The following is a 22934-nucleotide window of genomic DNA, read 5'->3' as shown; positions in this document are numbered from 1 at the left end:
CAGCTTCTCTTTTCGATTCATAAACCACCTGATGTTTATCGTTTGTGGGCTACTTTTCCAGTGGAGCTATGGATGCAGGAGAGGAGAACGTAGTCAGGGCAGTGAGGGTTGGAGGTTAAGCCAGGGTCACCGCAGAGGTTACCGTGGAGGCTGCTGTGGTTGTGGTGGGTCCCATTCCTGGGCAAGGGGAGGAGGGTTGACATGAAGGGGAGGAGCGGTGCAGGTCTGCTGCTGTGTGGGGGATAGGCGAGCCTGGAGGATGAGGAGAGACCTTCAGAAAGAAGAAGAAGAGAGCCAGAGTCAAGGAGGAAGGCAATAAAGGGAAAAAGGCATCAAAAGAAGTGGGGAGATTTAAATGAATGAATTAACATAATACATCTCTGGGTTGAGATGAGTCTACATTATGTAACCACCACCCAAATTACATTTAGAAATTATGGACTAAGATTTCATGGATTACAACTTTAATTTTACGTTCCCGTTTTTCCTTTTAATCCTCCCACTTCTCTCGTGTGATCTCTATGTTCTGTCATTTTCTAGCTCATATCAAGAATTATTTGTTGGTTGGGAGAATAAATAGAGACGGATCCTGTCTGAGACGAAACATACTTGAATGTGAACCATCTCACTCTTTGGCTTCGGCCGGTCCGTAGCGGTATTGTAAATATAAAAAAGGGTCTGTGGTGCAATGTGTGTGTGTGTGTGTGCATGCGTTTGTCAGATGACGAAGAGATATGACATGAAGTTAAATTCTGAGAATAACCAGAGAACCGTAAATCAATAATGGAGCACTTGGACTCATTAACATTTACTCTGTATACACTCTTACACACTGTGACTTATGAAGCTAGCGTAAATTCATGCAGGACACGGAAGTTATACGCCCCAGCTGTAACCAGCTGACAGCCAGCCGATTGAATCATAGCTTCCGATCGGCCACGCACCAATCACAGCCCACTCTCACTTCACGGAGGTTTATTTAAATATGGCTTCCTTCTCACTGATTCATTCTACATCTACGCTGCTACAGACCACACTGCTGGCGAAGCTTCGCCTCCTCCACCCCAGCCTCCACCTCTTTGTTAGTTCATCTTCTGGCAAATGTTTGAAATGTATTTAAAAAATGTACCCCTGTCCTGTAAACCCAGGGGGGTTATTGCTCGTGCTCCCGGTCTTAGCTCAGTAGCTGCTGGCTAATCCGGGGAGCATTCAAAGAGCGGAGCCATTATCGCCAAGTTTAACTGTATTCCATTTGTTGCAATAAATGGTTCAAATCTATAACGAGAGTGTTCCTGACTGAAATGGAAGAAGTTGCAGTTTTAATCACCTTGAACGACTTGAAGGAGCTTTGGGAAAGTCTCATCATAGTCACTCTTAATGCACCTCACTGCTCTTGTACGAGTAATCTAATTGGACTCAAAGCTTTGTCCTTTCCTTTCGATTTCTTTATTTATATTTCACACATATACACACACACATAAACCTACTGTAGTCTCATAATCTTTCACTTCCGTCTTCAAATTTTTTCATTTCCTCCAGAGCAGCATTCATTTTACATCCTTCTGCAATTAGCTGCTCACACCTGCCTGTTGATTCATTCAGTTGTTGGACTCTTCATCGGTAAAAATGCCAAACCTGATGCATCACATTTATTGGTGATGCAGACAGTGGCAGTGTGTGTGTGTGTGTGTGTGTGTGTGTGTGTGTGTGTGTGTGTGTGTGTGTGTGTGTGTGTGTGTGTGTGTGTGTATGATTAAAGGATTTGATATGAGCCAAGCATTTTAATTGTCCTGAAAATAGTCAGAATAGCATCAGCGCTGCACTGAACATACATTATTTTTATTATAACATGTTTTTTAGTTTTTTTTCCTTGTCACTTGCATTCACACACACACACACACACACACACACACACCTACACACACACACACACACACACACAGACAGTACCTGGCTGCTCTGGGGGTCGTGGTAGGCCTGGTTACGAGGGGAGAGAACGAGGCATTCGTGTGCTGTGGTTTTCTCAGTGCGCGGAGCGCTGGGGTCGCCATCATCCACACCGTTGGCCTTGCACCTCACATTACTCACACACAGCAGCTGCAGGGCCACAACAACAATTGACAGTAGAGACTACATAAGAAATCTCCAGCCACCGTGATAAAGGTCATTAGCCATACACACATGGTAAGATGAGAAACCGCGTTTGACAACCAGGCTGGAGAGCAGATCTGGTCAGAATGGTTATACTGTCATTTTAGAACCTGTTACAAAGTATTCTGAAATCAGTTCTAGTGTTATCAGAGGTAGTTAAAGCCACTATTTGTAGATATTTTATCCTCTTTCATATTGTTGGAATATCATTTTTTGTTTTTAGAAAAATTTGACAATTCCGGTGAAAATTGGTGTCAGTCTATGAGTTGCTCACAGCCAAATTCATCTCAGTGTCCCTGGGTCAGATCTGTGGGGAAAAGTGCTATGCATTGTGCCAAAGTTAAGATTTCACAACTACGCATAAGGTGACCTTATTGAACAAGTTTGTGGTTAGCTGGGTTGTCAGTGAATAAGCTACACATCAAGATGATTAAGCAAGTAAGCCAAGCTTCACAGACGGTTTTATTTATTATTTTTATACGGGTCAGATTAAAGTAAGAGGACTTGTCACCCTTATAATCTTATTTAATTTGGTTAATACGTGGTTTATTTGCTCCCTGGATAAATACTGTAAAAAGTCAAGTCCGTAAATTAAATTATCCCAAAACCAAACTTCCTTTTAATCTAATTATGTGTGGTATGAGTTTGTAGTTCATTTTTATGTGCAACCAATCATTGTCAGATGTATAGTTGGTCAAATGGTCATCCAGAACCTAGATGGAAATGAACAGTTTGATTTGTTACACTTCAGTTTTTGCAAGAATTAAACAAACAGAGATATAACTTTTTAATTAACAATCTTTAACTACTTCTTCAACCTTCCTCCTCACAGTATTTTAATACGCAGAGGATAAAACCTACTTTTCTGAAGCTCTGTCTGAAGTTGTCCGACAGGAAGCCGTAGAGCACCGGGTTGGCACAGGAGTTGGCGTATGACAGGATGACGGCAAAGAAGTAGATGCCGGCAGTGGCACTGGACTCCGGAATGATGACCACCAGATTGACCATGTTGATGATGAAGAATGGCAGCCAGCAGAGCACAAACACCACCACGATCACCACCACCATCCTCGTCACCTTGCGCTCCGACCGCCGGCGCTTGGTGAAGCCCGCCCGCGCCCCCGATGACTTCATCTGCACCATGATGACGATGGTTAAACAGGATGAATATGTGATGAGTGATAACAATGAAAATTAGGAATTTCGAGTATGATGGAAATGGTCATTGTGTTGATACAGATTTCAGTATGTATTTATACATGACACTTTTTTATTCGGCCTTATACAAACACGTGTGCACACACCTTGATAACGATAAGTAGGTAGCAGAGGCAAATGATGAGCAGCGGTCCAAAGAAGCCCACCGTGGCGGTGTAGAGAATGAAGGCTGTCGACCACACGTTCTTTGGCTCTGGCCAGTTCATGTTGCAGGAGTTGAATGTGTCCTAAAGGGAAATTAAATCACTTGAGTAAAATAAATTAAAGATTCAACCATAATCTGCCCAGTCAAACCTTGAGTAACTGGGCAGGTTACTCTATAAATCACTTATGTCAGTTTCTTTGAATGCACTTTTACCTTTAAAATAGTTTCATCTTGTAACCACAAAACTTTGACAAAACACAAATAAATATGAACACATGCTGGATAACCTCCACTAAATGTCTGTCAGCCTCTCTTGATTTATTTACTGTAATTACATGAACTTAACTGTTTCCAGTTCTTATGCTAAGCTGACTGTCTGCTAATTACTAATTACAAACAAATTATTATTAATATTATTATTATTACGTTGCTGTAAATAAATGCCTTATTAATGTCAATTTGAGAAGGACCAGAATGATCTACTGTGTTATGAGGTTTTTACTGGACTGAGTAGAAAATGACTTTAAAATAAAGACATCTATCAGGGGCAGCTATTAATTGAAGCTAATTTGCTCCTAAATAGAAAGGGTGACCAGAACTGAAGTTTATACCTGAACATCAGAAAAGATGACCACAGGCAGAACCACCACGAAGGACACGGCCCACACGGCTGCGCTCACCACCTTGGCCACGCGGGGGTGTCTCCACTTTGTGCTGCGGATTGGATGAACCACAGCTAGGTACCGATCGATGGACATGACAGTCAGGCAGAAAATAGACGTGAACTGGTTCATAGAGTCTGCCGTCATGACAACGCGGCAAAGGAAGGAGCCAAACGGCCAATAGGAGAGCACGTTCTGTGTGGTGAGGAAGGGGAGCCCGATGATGTACAGCTCGTCGGCCACGGCAAGGTTCAGGATGTAGATGTTGGTGACTGTCTTCATTTTGGCATAGCGCAGCACCACATAGATGGCCAGCGTGTTGCCAGTCAGGCCCACCATGAAGACTGTGAGGGAGATGATCGCTGTCATCAGAGTGCTGCTGCCCTGAAAGGGTACGCTTTGTGTGGACTGGTTGGAGGAGACGTTGAAGAGGCGGGGGTAGGAAAAGAGGAAGGACAAGGGAGTGGCTGCAGAGGATGAGTTGAGGTCCAGTGGGAGGGGAAACCCGTAAGTCTGGTCTAGGGGCTCCATTGTGGTTTTCAGAGGGGAAGATGGTGGCACATAGTCCAGATGCAGATTTGTCCCCCTGGTGTTTTCACTGATTTAGAAGAGAACCTTTACTTCTGCCATGCTGGTTTATTCCATGCTTGATTTGGAACAGAATCAGGAGGAGAATCACCAGCAACCACACTACAAGGTATCAGATTAAAACAAAGAAAAAGTGGTTTAACCTATTTCATCCATATCTAATTTAGAGTTTACATTTAAGTGTGTGATTGGGCGCCCAAGCGAGAGAGTGCGCGCTCTGACCACAGATGGGAACCGGTGCTATTTCATTGGTAACGGTGCGTAATGAGCCAACTCTAAAGACAAAGATGTGTTGCCATGTATCCTACATTTTAACAATTTACAATTTAACAACAAGTTGTCATGTCCGTAATTAAGCATGGAAAGCCACTGCTGTTACCGTAGAGAACCACTAATTGTTATCTCCCCTTTTCGTAGTAAAGTATAGTCTCATTCTCAGCCTGCAAACACACATCCGCTGTGTTGCGCGACAAGCTGGAACAGTGCCACAGCTTTTACGCACGGCAGATCTTTAATACTACGAGCTCTATATTAATGCCTGCTTTGTTAATATAGGTGATAGTACTGTTTATGTAGGTTATGACTGCAATAGTAGTATCTCAACTCAGCTTAATGCTCTCAATAATCTTAATACTCTCAATGCAAAGCTACATTTTTAAATCACACATACGCTATGAATGATTTACTCAGAGACGAGAAGACGAGGACATGCTTACTTTGGGAAGCAGTGAAAAAGCCCACGTCTTTGTGTGATCAAATTAAAAGTAGTAGATCCCCAATGTCCTCGTTTTCAGTTCAGTCTTTTGATTCGCCTATAATTCTCCAATATCGATGGATAGGTTGCGTCGGAGCGCCCAATTGTTCGCTGTCCGTGGTGCTGAGCAGATTGTCTCAGTCTCAGCTCGCAGCTTCTCTTTCATCCTTTAACTTTCTTTCCACAGAGAGAGAGAGAGAGAGAGAGAGAGAGAGAGAGAGAGAGAGAGCGACAGAGAGAGATAAAGAGAGAAACAGAAAGAGAGAGAGAGAGAGCGAGAGAGAGAGAGAGAGAGAGAGAGCGAGAGAGAAAGAGAGGTGCAAAGGAGTGGGGCTCTGATCTTGACAGAGAAAGAAGGGTTATATTTCGAGCTGTTACCCGTCAAAATGACAAGAGGAACAGAAATGTAACCAAGCACATCCTAACTAGTTTACATTCAGTTTTGTACACTTTTAGATACTTGTGCTTTACTTTTTCTGCTGGTCAACCCACTTTTACTCTTTTTACTTTGTATTCCATTAGTTATTTTGCAGGTTAATAACTTGAAAGAACATATGCTCATCATAAACATTATTATGTGCTTTAGATTAAGCCACCAAACAGTCTATAAAGTAGTTACAAACTCAGCAACGGTGATTTAAAGGGGCTGTGTGCAGGATTTAGTGGCATCTAGTGGTGAGGTTGCAGATTGCAGTCAACTTAATTCCCCTGTGGTGTTAAGACACCTGTGCTTACTGGATACTGCCCAGCATGTCTGTATAAGGTAAGTATTTTTCAGAAGACACATCATAAAAGACAGCTGATCCAACAGAACCACACTCAATAAACCTGAATATTACTGGATTTGCCTAATCCAGGCCAAGAAGGCAGCTTCTGTGCAATAATGTTCAGGTAAAACATTTCTCTGTACAGGGTTGATATACAAGCATCAATACCCATATAAATCAATTAACTCCTTGTTTGTCGTTCATACTTACTCAACCTTCCCGTCTACGTGCACTATCAGTCTCACCTCAACTCAATGGTGATTGTGCTATTTGCCAAAGCAAGATGTATTCCGGCAGAAGAATGCAGTCATCTCCAGCATAAATAGAGATATGTAAGTACAAACTGTAGTAGTAATGTTCTAAATTATTTTAGGTTTAAGGATTTAACTATTGGTATATTACAAAGGCGTATATCAGTAGTGAAACTTAAAGAGTGTCAGCGTGTTTTTAAATATAATATATGTTCTGTCCCTTTAATCACACCCTGACCTGAGAGACACAAGGCTCTTCTTCTTTTTTTATTGTGGACAACAATAAACAAGAAGAACCTTTATCTGTGAGTGGCGGTGCTTTGTTTCTTTTGTCCCTGCCACTACCGTGCACCCGATACACTGTTCAAGATTTGGAGTCGTGCTCGCTGCCACTTTCCATTATAGTGAAGAACCAGCCATCTGGAAATTGATCGAATACCAGCAGGGCTGGCAAACAAGGGCCCACTGGGACATTTACGAATGGACATTTGCAGCTATTAATTGTTTTCTTCCTTTTATATGCTAAATGAATACTGTACAGACAATTTCCAGAAAATATGGTTTGGACTGCAGGTTATGTGGAAGGTTGGATCTAGTCTATTACACCTAGTTGTAAGGTGCATGGACATGGAGCTAAAGCAATCCAGCAACACTGTAAGTGCTTAGACCAGTAGAAAAGAGCACAAGAGGTTGCTAACAGTTTCCTTTTCATGTGTAATGTGGGCACGTGAAGCCCACTCACAATGTTATTAGAGATAAGTTAGCGTTTAATGTCCTGCTGATGAATAGCTTTGACTGATGGCTCACGCATGCTAAATAAGATTTCCAATGCAACCACACAGTTATTCCTGGAGACACAGCTTTCCGTGCACAGAAACGCAGAAGCAGGTGGGTTTGTTCAATCCCATGTTGATATTATTTTTTTGCAAAGTAATTCAACAGGTGGAGGATAGTTATGTTCGGTTTGTGCTGTTGTCACAGTCCAATTCATATGGAACGCTCACATAACTCTTTCTACAACAGGTAAGCTAATGTAATGTGTTTCATTTTACGTCATAAAAGGGGTGAGACATCTCATTCTTTTAAGGCTTTTAAAATGTAGTTTTTCCTGTCACTCTATCCATTTGATTTATTATGAAAGCTGCATGTCTCATTATGTGCTTCTCTAAATGTTCGTACAAAAGTGTGTATCTACCAGACTGTTTCTACCCGTGACTCTCTCTCTCTCTCTGCACACACACACACACACACACACACACACACGCACACACTTGGAGAGTAGAGCAGCAGACAGAGCATCTACATCATGATGCTCATACGCTTCTATGATCATAACATTTATCCTTAACTTCCATTGCTTTGTAGTTTACCATGTTACCCCTTTTTTTTCTTCCTTCCCTGCAGGGAACATGCATTGCACTACCACGCACACACACACACACACACACACACACACACACACACACACACACACACACACACACACACACAGTCTGACAAAACCACACTTAGATAGACACATATTCTTCAGTTAATATCTAAGTGTCAGTTGGGTAAGGACTTGAAGGTTTATGCCCATCTCCAGAACAATCCCCTGCAGTGAAGCTATAACACAGCCCAAGGGTTGACCTTACCAGCCTGTCAAAGGACATTATTGTCCTGTGGGCAGTGTGTATGTGAGAGAGAATAAGACACGGCTGGCCACAGAAAAAAGAGAATGAAAATATTAGTGTCAGTGAAAATACAAGGATCTTAATAATTAACACAAATAACAAATGAATAACATTAAAACACGTAAACATGTTCAAGTAGAAACCCAAAATACAAGTTTGAACCTGAAGATTAGCGTGACATATCGGGTCTAAGGTATTTTTATATTTGAAACATATTTTTTATATAATGCAGTTCAGCACACCAACACCACAACGTTATAATGTGCTAATTTAATCAATACACAAATGACAAAAGTAATAGTATTAACTAATGCCTACAGCAGCAACAGTGAAAACAGAAAAGGGAAAAACTCCACAAAAACCTGAACACACACAGTACATAGAAAGTAAACAGACATGTAGCTCATCATGGAGAGTGGATAATGATGCATTTTCAACCCAAAACGAAACTAGGATTAGATTTATTGCAGAGATGTTGGCATTAATGCAATCACCAATTTCTGTATTCACTTCACTTACTGCTATTAATAGATAAACATATTTCCATTGTTATTTTATAACAAAGGCCTAGATTGAAATACATTCAGGACCAACCTACTACTACAATTCAGACGGATACGTTGTACTTATTACTCCACTACATTTATTTAGTATCTTTATTTAATACTCTGCAGATTCAGATTAATAATACAAAATGTAATCATTCACCTTCTTTTACAGCAGGATATTTAATTAAAAAAAATACAAACAAGCCCCACATATACTAGCTGCAGCATTATAGTAATATGGTAATTATTGCATCAATAATTTTAATTAAGTAATTAAATATAGAATATTCTAAAATGGCCATTGTGCATAATAAGTACTTGTTATACTTTAAACTATTGTACTTGACTAATTCTTTTGTAGTTTTACTGACGTAAAATGTAACGACTGTATTTCTACACAGTAGTATTTGTACTTTAGCCTTAGTAAAAGATCTGAGTACTTCTTCAGGATATGCCTGGTATAATAGATGTTGAGGAGCTGCTTTTCACTGTTGCATTTCACCTCTGTTTTCAGTGAACTCTTACAGTCACCATCGCCTCCTTTTAACCGGAGATGTTTTCTTCTTCTTACCCTCTTCTGGTATCTATCACTATCATCATCTCGTCTTTGCCACAACCTCACTTCCCTGTCCTTCAGTCTTCGACAAAAACTCTTCCACTCCTCCATCTCCCTCACCCTCTCCAGACCCTCCCCTCTCTCTCCCCCCGCTTCCTGTAGCCCTACAATAACACAGACGGAGGCCTCAGTAAGTGCTGTTTTCCTTGCCGGGCTGGAGGACCCTCCCCATAACCAAACAGGAGCCAAGCTCATTTTACCTTCACTCGGCCCGCCAGACAAATACAAAATACTACATTTCATGCATTTGGATGAAGTGGTTCAGCAGTGCAGCTTCATTAGTCGACAGGACTGACTGTTTTATGGTTAGAACAGGATGAATTAACAGTAGATGGGCTGTTTGGCCAAAATCCATATCCTGATACTACAAAGAATGTTCTGGTATCCATATACACGGTATATCATAATATCACCAGAATGAATCAAAACTAAATACGTTAGCCTAAATACGGCCTCAGAAAGGCGCTAACATGGCTGTGCATTTACACATTTGTAAAGAATCATTTGAGGAGCAGAATTTTAAAATAATCACATTATTGTCTGAAATCCAGATTATTTGATTAAACGCAACTAAAGCTAACCAACCTGAACATAATAAAAAATCAATGTGTCTCTTCAGGGAGCGCTCTGATGGCTCAGTGGTCTCCGCTCAAACACCCCAGATTGTCTCTGTGCTTGACAGTGATGATAATCATTTTGTGTCTTTATAAAATGTGGGCTTGTGAAGTCTTGTGAAACTCGTAAGACTGTAATTATGGGTGATGCGGTTGAGAAATTATCTAAAGCTTCATTGTTAAACCAGTTTCACCCCAAGATGAAATGTTCATGTAAAGAACACACCGTGATGGATAAAATCATGACATGCGTCAAGGTGAAACTCTATTTTTTCACATTTTAAGGTCTTATCTGATCACAATGCTTCTACCTAATAAAATGTCTCACCGTTTCCAAGCAGTTTGGTACGGGTCTTTACAAACACACAACAATACATTATATGTTAAGCTGAGCTTGAAGGAAATATGTATAAACAATGACATCAAAATTATTTCCATTTGATTGAATGGTTCGTCCATAAATAACAACAGTTTCTGGTTTCAATATTTCACTCAATCTAAACATCATACAGCTTAAATTAAGAGTTGGAACACAGATTATGAGCTATCACAAACTGAAAAAAGATGGTTTAAACAAGCTTAAAGGAGAAACAAAACCTATTAACTATATAGCATTATACTGTTAGTTATTAAAATAGTTCAAACTCATTTACAGTGTCATATACTCGCTGTGAAAAACTTGAGTTATTTGGCCGTAAAACATTTGAGCCACTCGCTCTTCCATTCATACACGTTTTGCTTCTCAAGTCTGAACTCTGCAATGAAATACTGCCAATGAGGATAAGAGAGCGCAAGAGTTATTGTGGGACTCTTCTTTTCTTTGTACAGTGCCCCAGATGCCTGCAGCGAGGATGGCTGGGCCCTGGCCAACTCAAATATACAGGAAACACCTCGAACACGTGCCCTGCACTGCTTCAGGAAATACTGCAGAGAGAGAGAAGGGAGGGTGAAAGTAAAGAGGGGGACGTGTTTCTAAAATGTGAAAGAAGCTTTACAACTGTTGTTTCACAATCAAATCACAGCAGATCTGTCATTTCCACACTTCGGATGAAAGAATTTCATCTCTGTGGGTGAAGGAGGCCGTATCAGCAGCAGCCATAGACCTACCACCAAGATAAAGGAATGCACAGTGTTCTCTTACTCCTGACAAATTCATGCCTTTTTGTACTTTTTAAAATCTTTTAAATTATTTCAGAAACCATTTAGTGGAGGCTGCAATAGGGAGCACAACTTTCATCCACTGACATGTATCTCTTCTTCTGCAGAGATACTGAAAAGCAGACATGCATGCACGCAGACTGCATGCTGCTGTTGCAAATTTGTAAATTTGTTGTTGTGCCACTATCTGAAATTAAATTGATTTGATTGGGTTTAGAGAGCTTCCACCTCCGCTTGGCTCAACCTCATGCTGGGTTTTATTGCGCAAAACACCCAGAGACAGACGCTCTATCAAGACAGACCTGCCAGATGAAAAACCTCCATCGCCTCCTCCAAAGCCCCTCTGGGGACAGCAAAGAGGAGAAAAACACTGAAAATTGGTGAATATATATGACACAAAGTGCTATTGTTAATTGAATAGTGAATATTGTCAGGTATGATATCTGGTTATTGTTAAAGCAACAACAATGTACAGCCTCTATTAGTCTACCATTAGAAACACGGAAAGGTCTCCAATATAAGGAGATTAAGCCCAGAGAGGCTCTGTATTTCAGACAGGACAGCTGATACCTTTAATGTTGTGGAACTTCTGGTGTCTGCACCAACCTGAAAATAAACAGCACCATTATGAGGACTAACCTTGAGATTACAATTCACATTTGAGCCAACAGAACATAGGTGTTTATTTTCTCATGCTTTGTAATCAACACAGGGTGGGATGGGAGCACTGTTTGTGATTATTTGCATGAATAAGTTGAACTTTGCACCTTGAGCAAGGCTATTATCAACTGGGGAAAGCAGTACCCCAGAGCCCCAGACCCTTAGGGTCCCTGAACCCTATTGATATTATTCATTAATATTACTAATTTAATTGGTTTGTAATTAAGTGCTAATTTGGTCGGGGACATGTGGATACTGCTACTGGTTCATGTCAGTTGAAATGTCAAAGGGCCATTGTTTTATCACATATCTCACCAGACTTGTGTCAAATTGCTCCATATTCCTCAATAAACATGTGATTAATCAGGGGTCAATAAGGCTAAGTCTACCGGCCTGTTAATCTAATAACTACCATGGTAAAAGAGAGACAACCACAAATAATATCAAGTACTAGATTACAAATGAACACCAATTACATATTTTCTTTAACTTTTTGTAATTATTTCTATTTTATTTGTACGTTGTGTTCAATACAAGACTGTGAGTAGAATATTAGACGAAGTGCTTTTACATTTAGAAGGAATGAGGGGACATGGAGCAGTGTGCAGGGCTCAGCGCTCAGCGGCTGCTCAGAGAACTGCATGAAGTGGAAAGAGGAGGAGAGAGGAAGTTCTCAAAAACTTTTTTTCTCTCCCTGGAAGGATTCTGGAGAAGCTCCGTTAGATTTTCAGAAGAAGGGGATCCGATCAGCAGAATAGAGGAAAACGCAGGGGAGATAACGGTGTCTATTCATCCCTTCCTCTCTTTTTGTCTCCTCACATGAAAGCCGTGAAAAAGGGACGCGTCTGTTTGCCTTTGTCCTGTGTCGTTTGTTCCTTCCCAGACTGAGAGGACTTACACCATCAGAGGCGATGAGATGTGAGTGAGCTATGCCTTGTGGAAATGGACAGACTTTATCCAAGCGAAAACATGGCGTCTGCGTCCCGAGGTTTAGCTTCTTTTCCAGTCTGCTTGTGGCGCTTTGCTGCCTGGAGGTATGGGGCTCCGGGCCACAGGGGGACGGCGGCAGGAGCTGCAGCCCCTGTCCCGTTAACTGCAGCTGCACGCTGCCGGGGCCCCAGTTGTCCTGCGTCGTCAACTGCTCCAACATCGGGCTGGAGAGGGCCCCAGCAGCGGCAGACATCCCGCAGGCCACCAACGTGCTGTAAGTAAAGTGCCTCAACAGTCTGAGGAGGGCAGGGATGTTGAGTGAAGGCTACATTAACTCAATATAACTAGGTTTTAATGGTGGGAATCATTTAAAACATACTCCTATTGAGATTTAAAATAATCCCAATGGGGCATATTTACTTAAATTAACGTGGCAAGCAGGTAATATGCTACCTTTTATTTTTTACACTATATATTTTTGGACAAATTATTCTATTTTTGGGTGTATTGATGTGTTGTTCGCCATGTGGTGACCAATAACTTTTTTATTTAGAACATCTCACTCTTTTTTGCATCATCCACCGAATTGAGAAATGAAAAAGTTTTTGTTGTGCTCTTGTTTTTGTTGTTTCGATTGACAGAAAATAAACAAGCAGCTAATTTGATTATCGATTAATGATTTGAGTCAAATCGTAAACATTTAGCTGGTTCTGGTTTAATGTTACTGCTTTTCTGCATTTTGTATCTTTGTAAATTGGTAATCTTTTTGTTTTGGAATGCATTATCTTATATTACACGTAATGCTTAATTGATTAAAAGAGAAAATAATTGGCAGATTAGACAATAATGAAAAGAATCATTTGTTGCAGCCGGAGCCATGCATATGCACTCTGACAGATGTGGGGGTTGGATTAATGTGGCCTGGAAAAACTTGCACCGAACCTGCGCACTAGTGTAGGTTGTTAAAAAAACAGAAGCGGAAAAACATATAAAGTGTATTTTTAGAAAAGCACGTAACATTTGAATACACAGAAGGTTAATAATAATATAAAAAGAGTAGGACTTTCTACTTGAAGGTTACTTATGTGTGTGGCGCAGGCTTCTATTGAAGGCCAGACTGCTAGTGACACTGTGTGTGTGTGTGTGTGGGTGTATGCATGTGTGTGTTTTAGTTTGGTAGTTTCTGTTGAGTTGGTCACCAGAGAAGTGAAGCTGGTGTTTTTGGTGCAGATCAGTCTTCAGCCTCTGGTGCTGCTGCAGCGAGAACATTCTGTTCTGCACCGACGGAAGACATATGTTATCAATTACTTATTTCCCCTCACACTACTTTCTTTTATTTCAGTTAGATATTTACCTGAAACCAGGGCTAAAAGTTATTTTGGAACTTGCTTACTTGAAAAGACTTGACTAAATAAGCATATATCGTTTAAATTGGGTTTTGTTAGCAGATAGAACTGTGTGTTGCAGCACAAATTCTGAAGGCAGCGTGCATATTTGTTATTATTTTGATTGTATTTAAACCTTTTCCCCCTCATATCAACAAGCTCACTTAGCACTTGACATTTAGTGATCGTATTTGCATAAGAGAGGAAGAGTGCTCTTTTAGGTGCCACGTTAATTAGAGGCAGACCCCGCTGCAGGATCTGTCTCTAATCACGTCAGACTCTATTGGAGCGCTAATTGCACTGATCTAGATAAACTTCCTCAGTCCGACTGTACCAGCAGAAGCCATAATATGTGGAGGTGACTCACTGTGAACATTACTGTCCTCACTAATTTGGCCTCTTGTGTGCTGCTCCCACCCTATAAGCAGAAGCATGGAATAAAAAACAGCTATTTAAGTTAATGCCATGACATTTCAGGAAGAGACATCCAGCCAAAATCCAGCAGAGAACTTGACGGTATCCATATTATAATGCTGCAGGCAGTGCTTGGCCTGTCTTACCCACCACTCGTTATGTAAAGAATAAAAAATATGATTTACTTTCAGGGACTTCACTTCTTTCAAAGGCTGAAAGATGTCATGTAAGTTATAAGCCCTCCTAAATTCTCTTTGAGTATAGTTTTGCCTCTCGTCAAGGCTACCATGAATCTCTACAAGGTGCTTTTAAAGCATGTCCTCCAGTGAACAGTGTCAAACTGTTTTAGGGTATGGGAATAGGGAAAGAGATATGGCCTTGAACTTGAAAAGCCACTATTCTTTAGCTTTCATTTTCACAAATATAAATAGTGGGGGATAGAATTGGATTTCTCTCTCTGTGGTATCAGTCCAGTTTGTTGTTTGTTTGAGACCTTGGAGGAGTAAACAAACAAAAATCTGTTCACTATCACAATAGACAAAAGACTAATATCCGTATTGCAGATAGACAGCTTAGCCATTCAGATCCGGACACATGTCACCTCGTTAACAGCTTAGTTACTTTACTGTGGGATGTGTCATGCTCATTTTATTGAAGCGTAATTAACCACCTTAGCTGAGGCGCTCTTTATTTCAAGCGAGGCGAGGCGCCTCCACGAGAATACGCTGCAGGAATTCTTAGAATTGTTGTTAATATCGCAGCGGTTTCAATGCTTTGCAGGTGCATGTTGAGTGTTTTATCTCATCAGAGATCATTTTTTAGGCTTTTTCTTTGGTAAAATGATAAAAGTGAGATTTTGATGTTAATATTTTCAGAACAAAATCAGCATTGAGATGTGACCTTCATGTGTCTGGTTGTGCATGTGTGTCAGTGGTAGAGAGTGAGAGAGAGGCATGATGGATTTACTGCTGAATTTCCTGTATTTGTTATGCACTTAATTGAGCATTAACATTCAAACAATTAGACTACTCAGCAGTAGTTTTTTAGCCAGAACGTGTGCATTTGGACTCTAAATTAGTTTTTGTCTTGTATTAGCATTGTGTAATCTTATGGCATTTATTACCGGCTGAATTGTACTCTGAAGGTATTTTTCTTATAAGAAAAATCCTGGTTCATGATTAGAAAAAGCTTCTTTTTTTATCAAGGATTAGAAATATTGATATAGCATGTATATCTGTATGTAGTCTGGTCTTAAATATGCACACATGCTCTGTGGTCCTGCTCTTGTTTTCTGTTTAATGTCACAAAGTTGTTGGTACACCACTGTAACACACTACTGTTTGTTACACATTTTTCCTTTCAGTGAAAAGCAACAGCATTCCATCTGATGAATGGAAAGTTTAGACAGTAATAAAGTGAAGCAAGAACATTTCACCTAATTTACAGAAAGCGGAAGCAGTGCTGTCTCTTCTCCTCTCCTCTGTGCCCATACCTAGCCTCAAATTAAAACGTTTCAGACAAAAAAGAAAAGAATCATCTAGTGGTAGTGAAGTATTTGAACATACTACAGAGTGCAGTTGGAGAAAAGCATTCCCATTGCACACCAGTCCATCTGTTCCAACCCACACACTTAATAAAAATCTCTCAGCACTTCATACAGTCAGTTTATGCAACTCTGAAGTTACTTCTGGGAAATGCTTGTGGATCGCACTCAGGTTTTTTTTAAAAGTCTCTGCAGCCTTTGTTTAGTATGCAGATTGCTGTGACACAACTTATCGCGGGGGCTGTGTCCCTCCCAGGACAGAAGACAAAGAAAGTGAATGAGAAATTCCGACAACATCGATCTGAACGTACACAGCTTGGAACATATATTCAGTTCACAGTGGAAGCCATGGGGTTGGTGTAACAGATACATTTCTTTGGCAACACATAATTGAATGTATTGCTTTGTGTCTTAAACTTTCATTGCTGTTATTTTCCTTTCAAAGGCTTGATCACCTTGGTCATAGGTTATAAAGAAATGAAATACATATTTATGATAGTCATTTGACCCTTCACACATACAGAACATTCCACATTAAGGTCAGTTAAGTCAGTCCAAATAGAAAAGAACTCAGAGGCCATATCAGAGTAAAAGTACATCCTTTTTAATATTACAGTACAAGCCCGGAAGACTTTTCATAAAACAAAGAGACGCCCGCAGGTGCTTTGCACTTGTTGAGAAGCAAACAAGTACGTGGAAAGCACTTGATTTATTTGATTTTGTGTTGAATACAAACATTTGTCGGGCTGATCTCTGTGTTGTCAGACTGAGTCAGCCGTCATCAGACTTTGCTTAGTCTCGCATAGCCAGACCTGTCTCCGCAGCGCTGTGTCTGCAAGTAACAAAGCACATTAACTATTTAGTTTCCAAACTAACTTTCCTTGTGTTGTTAAGGACTTGTATCCGTCTCGGGCTGTGCACCTTCTACCTGAACCGTAAACGCGCTCATGCTCCTATCGGGAGAATTGTGCGGTGCTACCATGGCAGCCAGATGCAAACACACACAGACACAGTGCGCGCTTTTTACAGGGAACAGATCTGGCTTTGCACTTGGTGCTGAGGCTTCACAGCTGTCAGACGGACAGGACTCAGTCTCAGATTCTCTCACCTTTGTGTGCCGTTCCTACTTCTGTTCCTCTCCTCCTCCAGAGGTGATTATCATCCACACACACACACACACACACACACCCACACACACACACACACACACACACACACACACACACACACACACACACGCGGGCTTCATTGAAATGGGAAAGGAAAGATTGAGTCTACTGGTCATATGCGAGGGAGAATTTGTTGTGTTACCATGGCAATAGTAACTAATGACATCACTCTCAGAAGCACAGACATTCCAGAGGGAAGAAACAGGGAGAGAAGAAGAAGACGAGACGGCTCCCCTGCTCTCCTCTTCCATGTGTGTGTGTGTGTGTGTGTGTGTGTGTGTGTGTGTGTCCATGCACTTAGTAATTTTTAACTGCTGGTAACAGAAATGTCTTGGTTCATTATTAACTCATTTAAGTGGTGGTGGTGGTTACACAGCAGACTGAAGAAAGAACTCACTTCCACAAGAAGGCCTGTTTGTATGTGTATGTGTGTGTGTGTGTGTGTGAGTGTGTGTGTGTGTGTGTGTGTGTGTGTGTGTATGTGTGTGTGTGTGTGCGTTGCTCTTTTGCTTTTGAAGGTTTCTTACACTTTTGTATAGTTTTCAGTACTGTGACTCTTCTCTCTTCTAGCTCACACCTTCCAACACCAACACAACTGACGGCTGACACAGAATGCGCTGCTCTGTCATAGACTTTCTTGTGCACATGTGGGAATCACTCACACAGTTTGCTGCATCTCTTCCTGCCGAAGCTTTGCCAGATGTGTTGTGTGATCACAGACAGAAAAGCCTAAAAAAAGAAACGGATATACAGACTGGGAACTAACAGGGTAACAGAGGATACAATCTGTGAGATAGTTTAAAGCAAGGTTTGACAGTAACAAATTGATGCTATTAAATAAAGTACATGAAATGTTCAGCCACATCAATCACGTTGTTCATGCATTGCAATATGCAGCGAGGGTTTGACAGAAATATCTGAACTAAAAATCTTCTTTTAAGTAATCCACTCAAAACATACAGTATAGTCTTCACCAGAGAACAGCAGCCATGTCTTTCAGCTAGAATTCATTCTGATTCAGTGGATGCAGATAGTGACAGTGAAAATATCCATAGATTCGCTTTTGCAGCATAATCCACCACTCTGCGGTTCAGCGTAATGCTCAGTGTGTTCCAAACAGCCATACTTTGATATAATATATGGCTAAATACATAAGGAGGAGCATCATAGCTTTGATGATTTAACCACACGTTGCTGGACAGTGGAAACGTGTACTATTGTGCTGCAGGAATGGTTTGAAAAGTTTCTATGGATGTTTCGGGAGGTATAACCCAGGAATCCATTAAAACTGATCAATTTCAAGCTGACCACAAACACTTTTACAGCCTCTGTTTACACCTGCCTCAAGAGATTGAGTGTTTGACACTGAAAAGATGGAGTATCACTTCAAGAAAATAGTGGCACTCATAGTGCAAAGATAAATGGCCTACATGTAGAATATACACATACAACTCATATACAGTATAATCAATGAAGTATGTAGCTGTGCGCAATGCAGCCAATTTGTGTCTTCTTGGCTTTATGGTAATGTAGTTTCCTATATTAGAGACTCATTTAGCATACTGCCAAGCAAGTCTGAGTAGTGGGTTCTCCCAAAGAAAACACAAACAAGTATGCTTACAGTTACAAAGACTGTCTTACATATATTTTTAAAGAAGCTTACCTTTATTGTTGTGTCACATCGGATCTCTGCATTGCATTTTAATGTGAAGAACAAAAAATTGAAATTGAAAGATTAAGCAAGAGAGGATACATCTGTACAGAGTAGATCTTGATTATTTAAACTCAAGCATTTAATTGTACTTCTTTCAATGCCTTATGGATCATTGTCATGTTTTTCATGCAGCCAGTTTGAAATGTTACCCTTTGGACTGTGTTGTGCTCACCAGTGAGAGTGAAAAACACTATAGCAGAAGTTCACTGTAGAGGAAACATTTGACTTTTGCTCTAGTTCAACATAACAACATGACAAACCTGTTGTCTCCCTGTTGTTAAATCTGCCGTAAAGAAGTGGAGAGTGATAATTGGATTTTGTTCCTTGCATTTAGATATAAACAGCCATTGTAAGAGAGAGTGTGTGTATGTGTCTGTGTGTGTGTGTGTGTGTGTGTGTGTGTGTGCGTGCGTGTGCGTGCATTGCAGTAAAACACTCCCTTTATAGTCTGCAAAGACATAAAGATATCTAAATGCCAACCAGCGTCTTTGAGGCTGAAAATTAAAAATTGGTCTGTTTTGGATTGGATTGCTTCTAAAAAGTGGAATGAAAACCCTGCCAGAATGAGATGCTGCAAGTCGGTAGTGGCTTTCATTTTCATTCAATGTCGTGACGTAATTCAAATTTGTAACAAAAGGCTAATTTTGCATTTTCAAGTGAAGGAACGTGGTTTGCCATTACTAAGCAGCAAATGTCCCGTGTCATTTTCAAAATGTACAGCAGCCTTTTCACAGTTAAAAGAAAAATGCAACTGAAACATGATCACAAGAATAAGGAAATAATGAAAATCAATCCTCCGATTTGTGGAGCTGTCTGTGTGGGTGGTGAATTCAATTTGAGTCTCATTTTTTTTCATGCCAGTGAACCTGCAAGCAACACATTAAACTGATGCATCTAGAAAAACAAGCAGAAAGAGCAGGGAGCACAGTGAAGAGTCAATATAGGGTGCAGAAGATGAAGTGGTTGTTACCTATAGCTCATGGTGTGGAGGGCTGAGCCAAATTAGTAATTTCATTGGCATTTCTTTGCAGCCGACCTCTGTGCTCTCAGAGCGGCTGCAGCTTTGCTTGTCTCGATGGTGTCGCAGGCTTTCTGACATACTTCATTATCATGCTCTCTGCTCTTTCTGTTTCCCTTGTTGCATCAGTTGATGTGGAGCTTTGCCCTTTTATATGAAATATATTACATGTGAAGCACTTTGAATGACCGTTGTTGAAATGTGCTATACAAAGAAACGTGCCTTGCCTTACACTACAGTCCTGTGTGCACAGCCTGATTGCTTGGGGCGATGGGGCCTTGAATCTACTGCTATGTCGATTCAAGGCTTTAGATATGCATATACACTTTTTGTTGGTTTACATTCACAGTGCTAAAATGATTTTGTTTTATACATTTAAAACATTGTTTATCTGTGCCCATGTGCAACAGCCTGATTTCCACCAGTTAACCTGCTGTTTGCATGTAATCACCCCGTGTGCTCCCCCAGTCTTTAAGCCCGTCAACAAAAGAACAAGGAAGAGGGTATTTTTTACTTTTATTTAACCGGTCGAAGCTAAAAGTAGTGAAATAAAACAGCATCAGACAAAATTAAAACTTTCAGAGGTGTAAATTCCAAAGCAGGTGCAGTGATCAGAAACTATCTCTTGTAATTAAATATTAAAGTAGGGTAACAGAATGAAGGTGTTGAGTTTTAGCCTTTTTTTAACTCGCTCAAGTCACTAAAAGCGGCAAACTAGAATAAATGACAATCAGAGCAAGTGCGGCCTTTATAATGGTCATTATAAGGAATTTCCTACAACATAAATGATTTACCGTTTGAGGTATAGTTAGCCGGGAGCACAGTAGAAGACGTCATGTTCATTGAGAAGATTTTTGGAGCCAAATCTGTAAATTAAATCCTCATAATCCATATTTGTGAGAAATTTTAACCAAGGTGTGCTTTGCAAACATACCGTAAAAGGCTTTAAGTTGTTGATTTTAGATATGTTTAAAAAATGTTGCCATTCTAGCGACGTGGCTCTGTGAATGTCATGGTCGGTGGGTCAGTAAGTTGGTCCACGACCAAAATATCTCTTCAATTATTGGATAGATTAGCATGCCTTTGGTACAGAAATGTATGTTCTCTTATGATTGTTACTTTGGTGATCTCATAAATCTTCATCTAGCTTCATCATCCCGCCAAAATTTCAGTTTGTCCAAGATTTTGGTTTATCACTGAATACGTATACAAAGTACAGCCTCAGCTGTAGTTTTTAGTGCAAAAAAACAAAAAAAACCTGTATGCTAATACCCCCAATTAAGATGTCGAAGGCTTTGTCACTACAAGAAGTGTGTGGACAAATGCATTATTTAAAATACCATAAATATTGTCTTAATCATGTAATCCTGTCACTACTGCTTGAAAACATAAACTGAGCATAAGTTGATGGAAACACTGAAACACATTCATATTTTACTTTGCTCATGAATTGCACAACCTTTGGGTAGAAGATATTGTCTGCACTACTACAAAGCAAATGCAAAGTCTGCTTAACATTTGATTGTCTTACCTTTGATGATACCATCCTGTCATAAATTAAAGGACATAGAAAAACACATTTTTATTGATTGCAGTTTATTAATGTTGTCACTTGATATTTGACATAAAATAAATGATAATTAAATCAACATTTAATTAGCATGTTTCCGTCCTGTCAAAGTTCAAATGTAAATTGAAGGGACCAGATGTATAAATAATGCAAACACAAAAAACAAGCATATGCCATAACGGGTATTTATAGAAACAGTCCGTAGGGTGAGAATGAGTACAACACACAGACCATGTAAATATTTAGAGGGAAGTGGAGTATGACAAACAGAAGCTGATACCATCGTTATTCTTTTACATTGTTAGCTAGTTTCAGTAAATGTGTATGATTTATAAGTCCACACAGCTATTTACAAAATGCCAATCAAAGACACATTTATAAACGTGACTTTAATGTATTACTTTTGTGTGCTCAATTTTATTTGATCCTATTTACTTTTGTCTGCTTTTCTATTCATTCGTTGTTTGCTTCATTGTGACTTCTGTCTCAATAGGTTGTTATTTTGATATTGATGCATTTATTTTTTTGACACTTTTGACACGATAGATTGCAGCAATGTGTGGAAGACCAGTAGAAATAGAGTTTTCTAGAGTATTTTCGTTTTGTGATATGCTATGAGTTTTTGAAGTTAATGTCAAGAACATATGGTCACCAATTTACATTTTTTCATTGAAATTATCCTTAGTTGAATTAATAACTAGTTGTTTTTTATCTCTTTTCATAGTCACACCCCAGAAACACTGCAAGCCTGAGAGACATTTTTGATTCAGGCCCACAGTTCATGACTTCAAGATATGTAGGACTCACACAGATTCATTTACCAGAAAAAGAGTGAGCGATTAGTGCAAGACAGTGTTACAGGAGTTTTGTTTTTCTTGCATCATTGACAGCATGTCAAGTGTTTGTGAGTGTTTCTGTGTGTGTATGTGCGTTGGTCTTTGAGTGAGTGTGTTGAACCGCTGCACACAGCTGCCCCTCACTTGCCAGCTGGACACCAGACGACCCAGGCAGCAGCAGCTGGAAAAATGGACAGAATGTTCTGAAAAGGAGAAGAGAAGAGAAGAGGAGAGGAGAGGACAGGAGAAAAGAGGAGAGGAGAGGAGAGTGTTTGTGACCCAGACAGACATACCAGGAAGCAAAATGTTTGGCCTTTTGGCCTAAACCTCTGCACTCAACACCCCTGTCTCTCAATCTCCTCACCCCATTCCCCTAATTTAATGCTCCCTCTCTTCCTTCAGTAGGGAAAGTACTAGACCCCCCCCCCCCCCACACACACACACACACACACACACACGTAAGTCCCAGGCATGAGGGGCTGGCTGCCAGCTCTCACCTGAAGCAGTGTGGAGGAGACTGGCCAAGCTATGACAGGCGCCCATGGGACAG

The 22934-nt window shown here is 40.3% G+C and overlaps 2 protein-coding genes across 2 annotated transcripts in view; one reads left to right on the top strand and one right to left on the bottom strand.

Moving 5' to 3' along the window:
• Positions 1-115: 115 nt before the first annotated feature.
• LOC306695586 (somatostatin-like receptor.1) lies at positions 116-4707 on the bottom strand (the record flags this gene model as incomplete). Its single annotated transcript, XM_079158866.1, has 5 exons — positions 116-271; positions 1951-2097; positions 3013-3285; positions 3456-3596; positions 4126-4707. 5 exons carry the CDS (start codon positions 4705-4707, stop codon positions 116-118), a joined length of 1299 nt encoding a protein of 432 aa, XP_079014992.1.
• A 7863-nt stretch (positions 4708-12570) lies between these two features.
• Positions 12571-22934, top strand: part of pkd1a (polycystic kidney disease 1a) — a 57174-nt gene continuing 46810 nt past the window's right edge. Inside the window, exon 1 of the mRNA XM_079159820.1 lies at positions 12571-13009. Within this exon, the coding sequence (XP_079015946.1) occupies positions 12735-13009 (275 nt within the window). The 5' untranslated portion in view covers positions 12571-12734. The remainder of the gene's footprint in view (positions 13010-22934) is intronic.

Source organism: Pholis gunnellus, assembly GCF_910591455.1.
Source record: "Pholis gunnellus genome assembly, chromosome: 5".
NCBI classification, from domain to species: Eukaryota; Metazoa; Chordata; class Actinopteri; order Perciformes; family Pholidae; genus Pholis; species Pholis gunnellus.
This window is presented reverse-complemented; position numbering and strand designations above follow the sequence as displayed.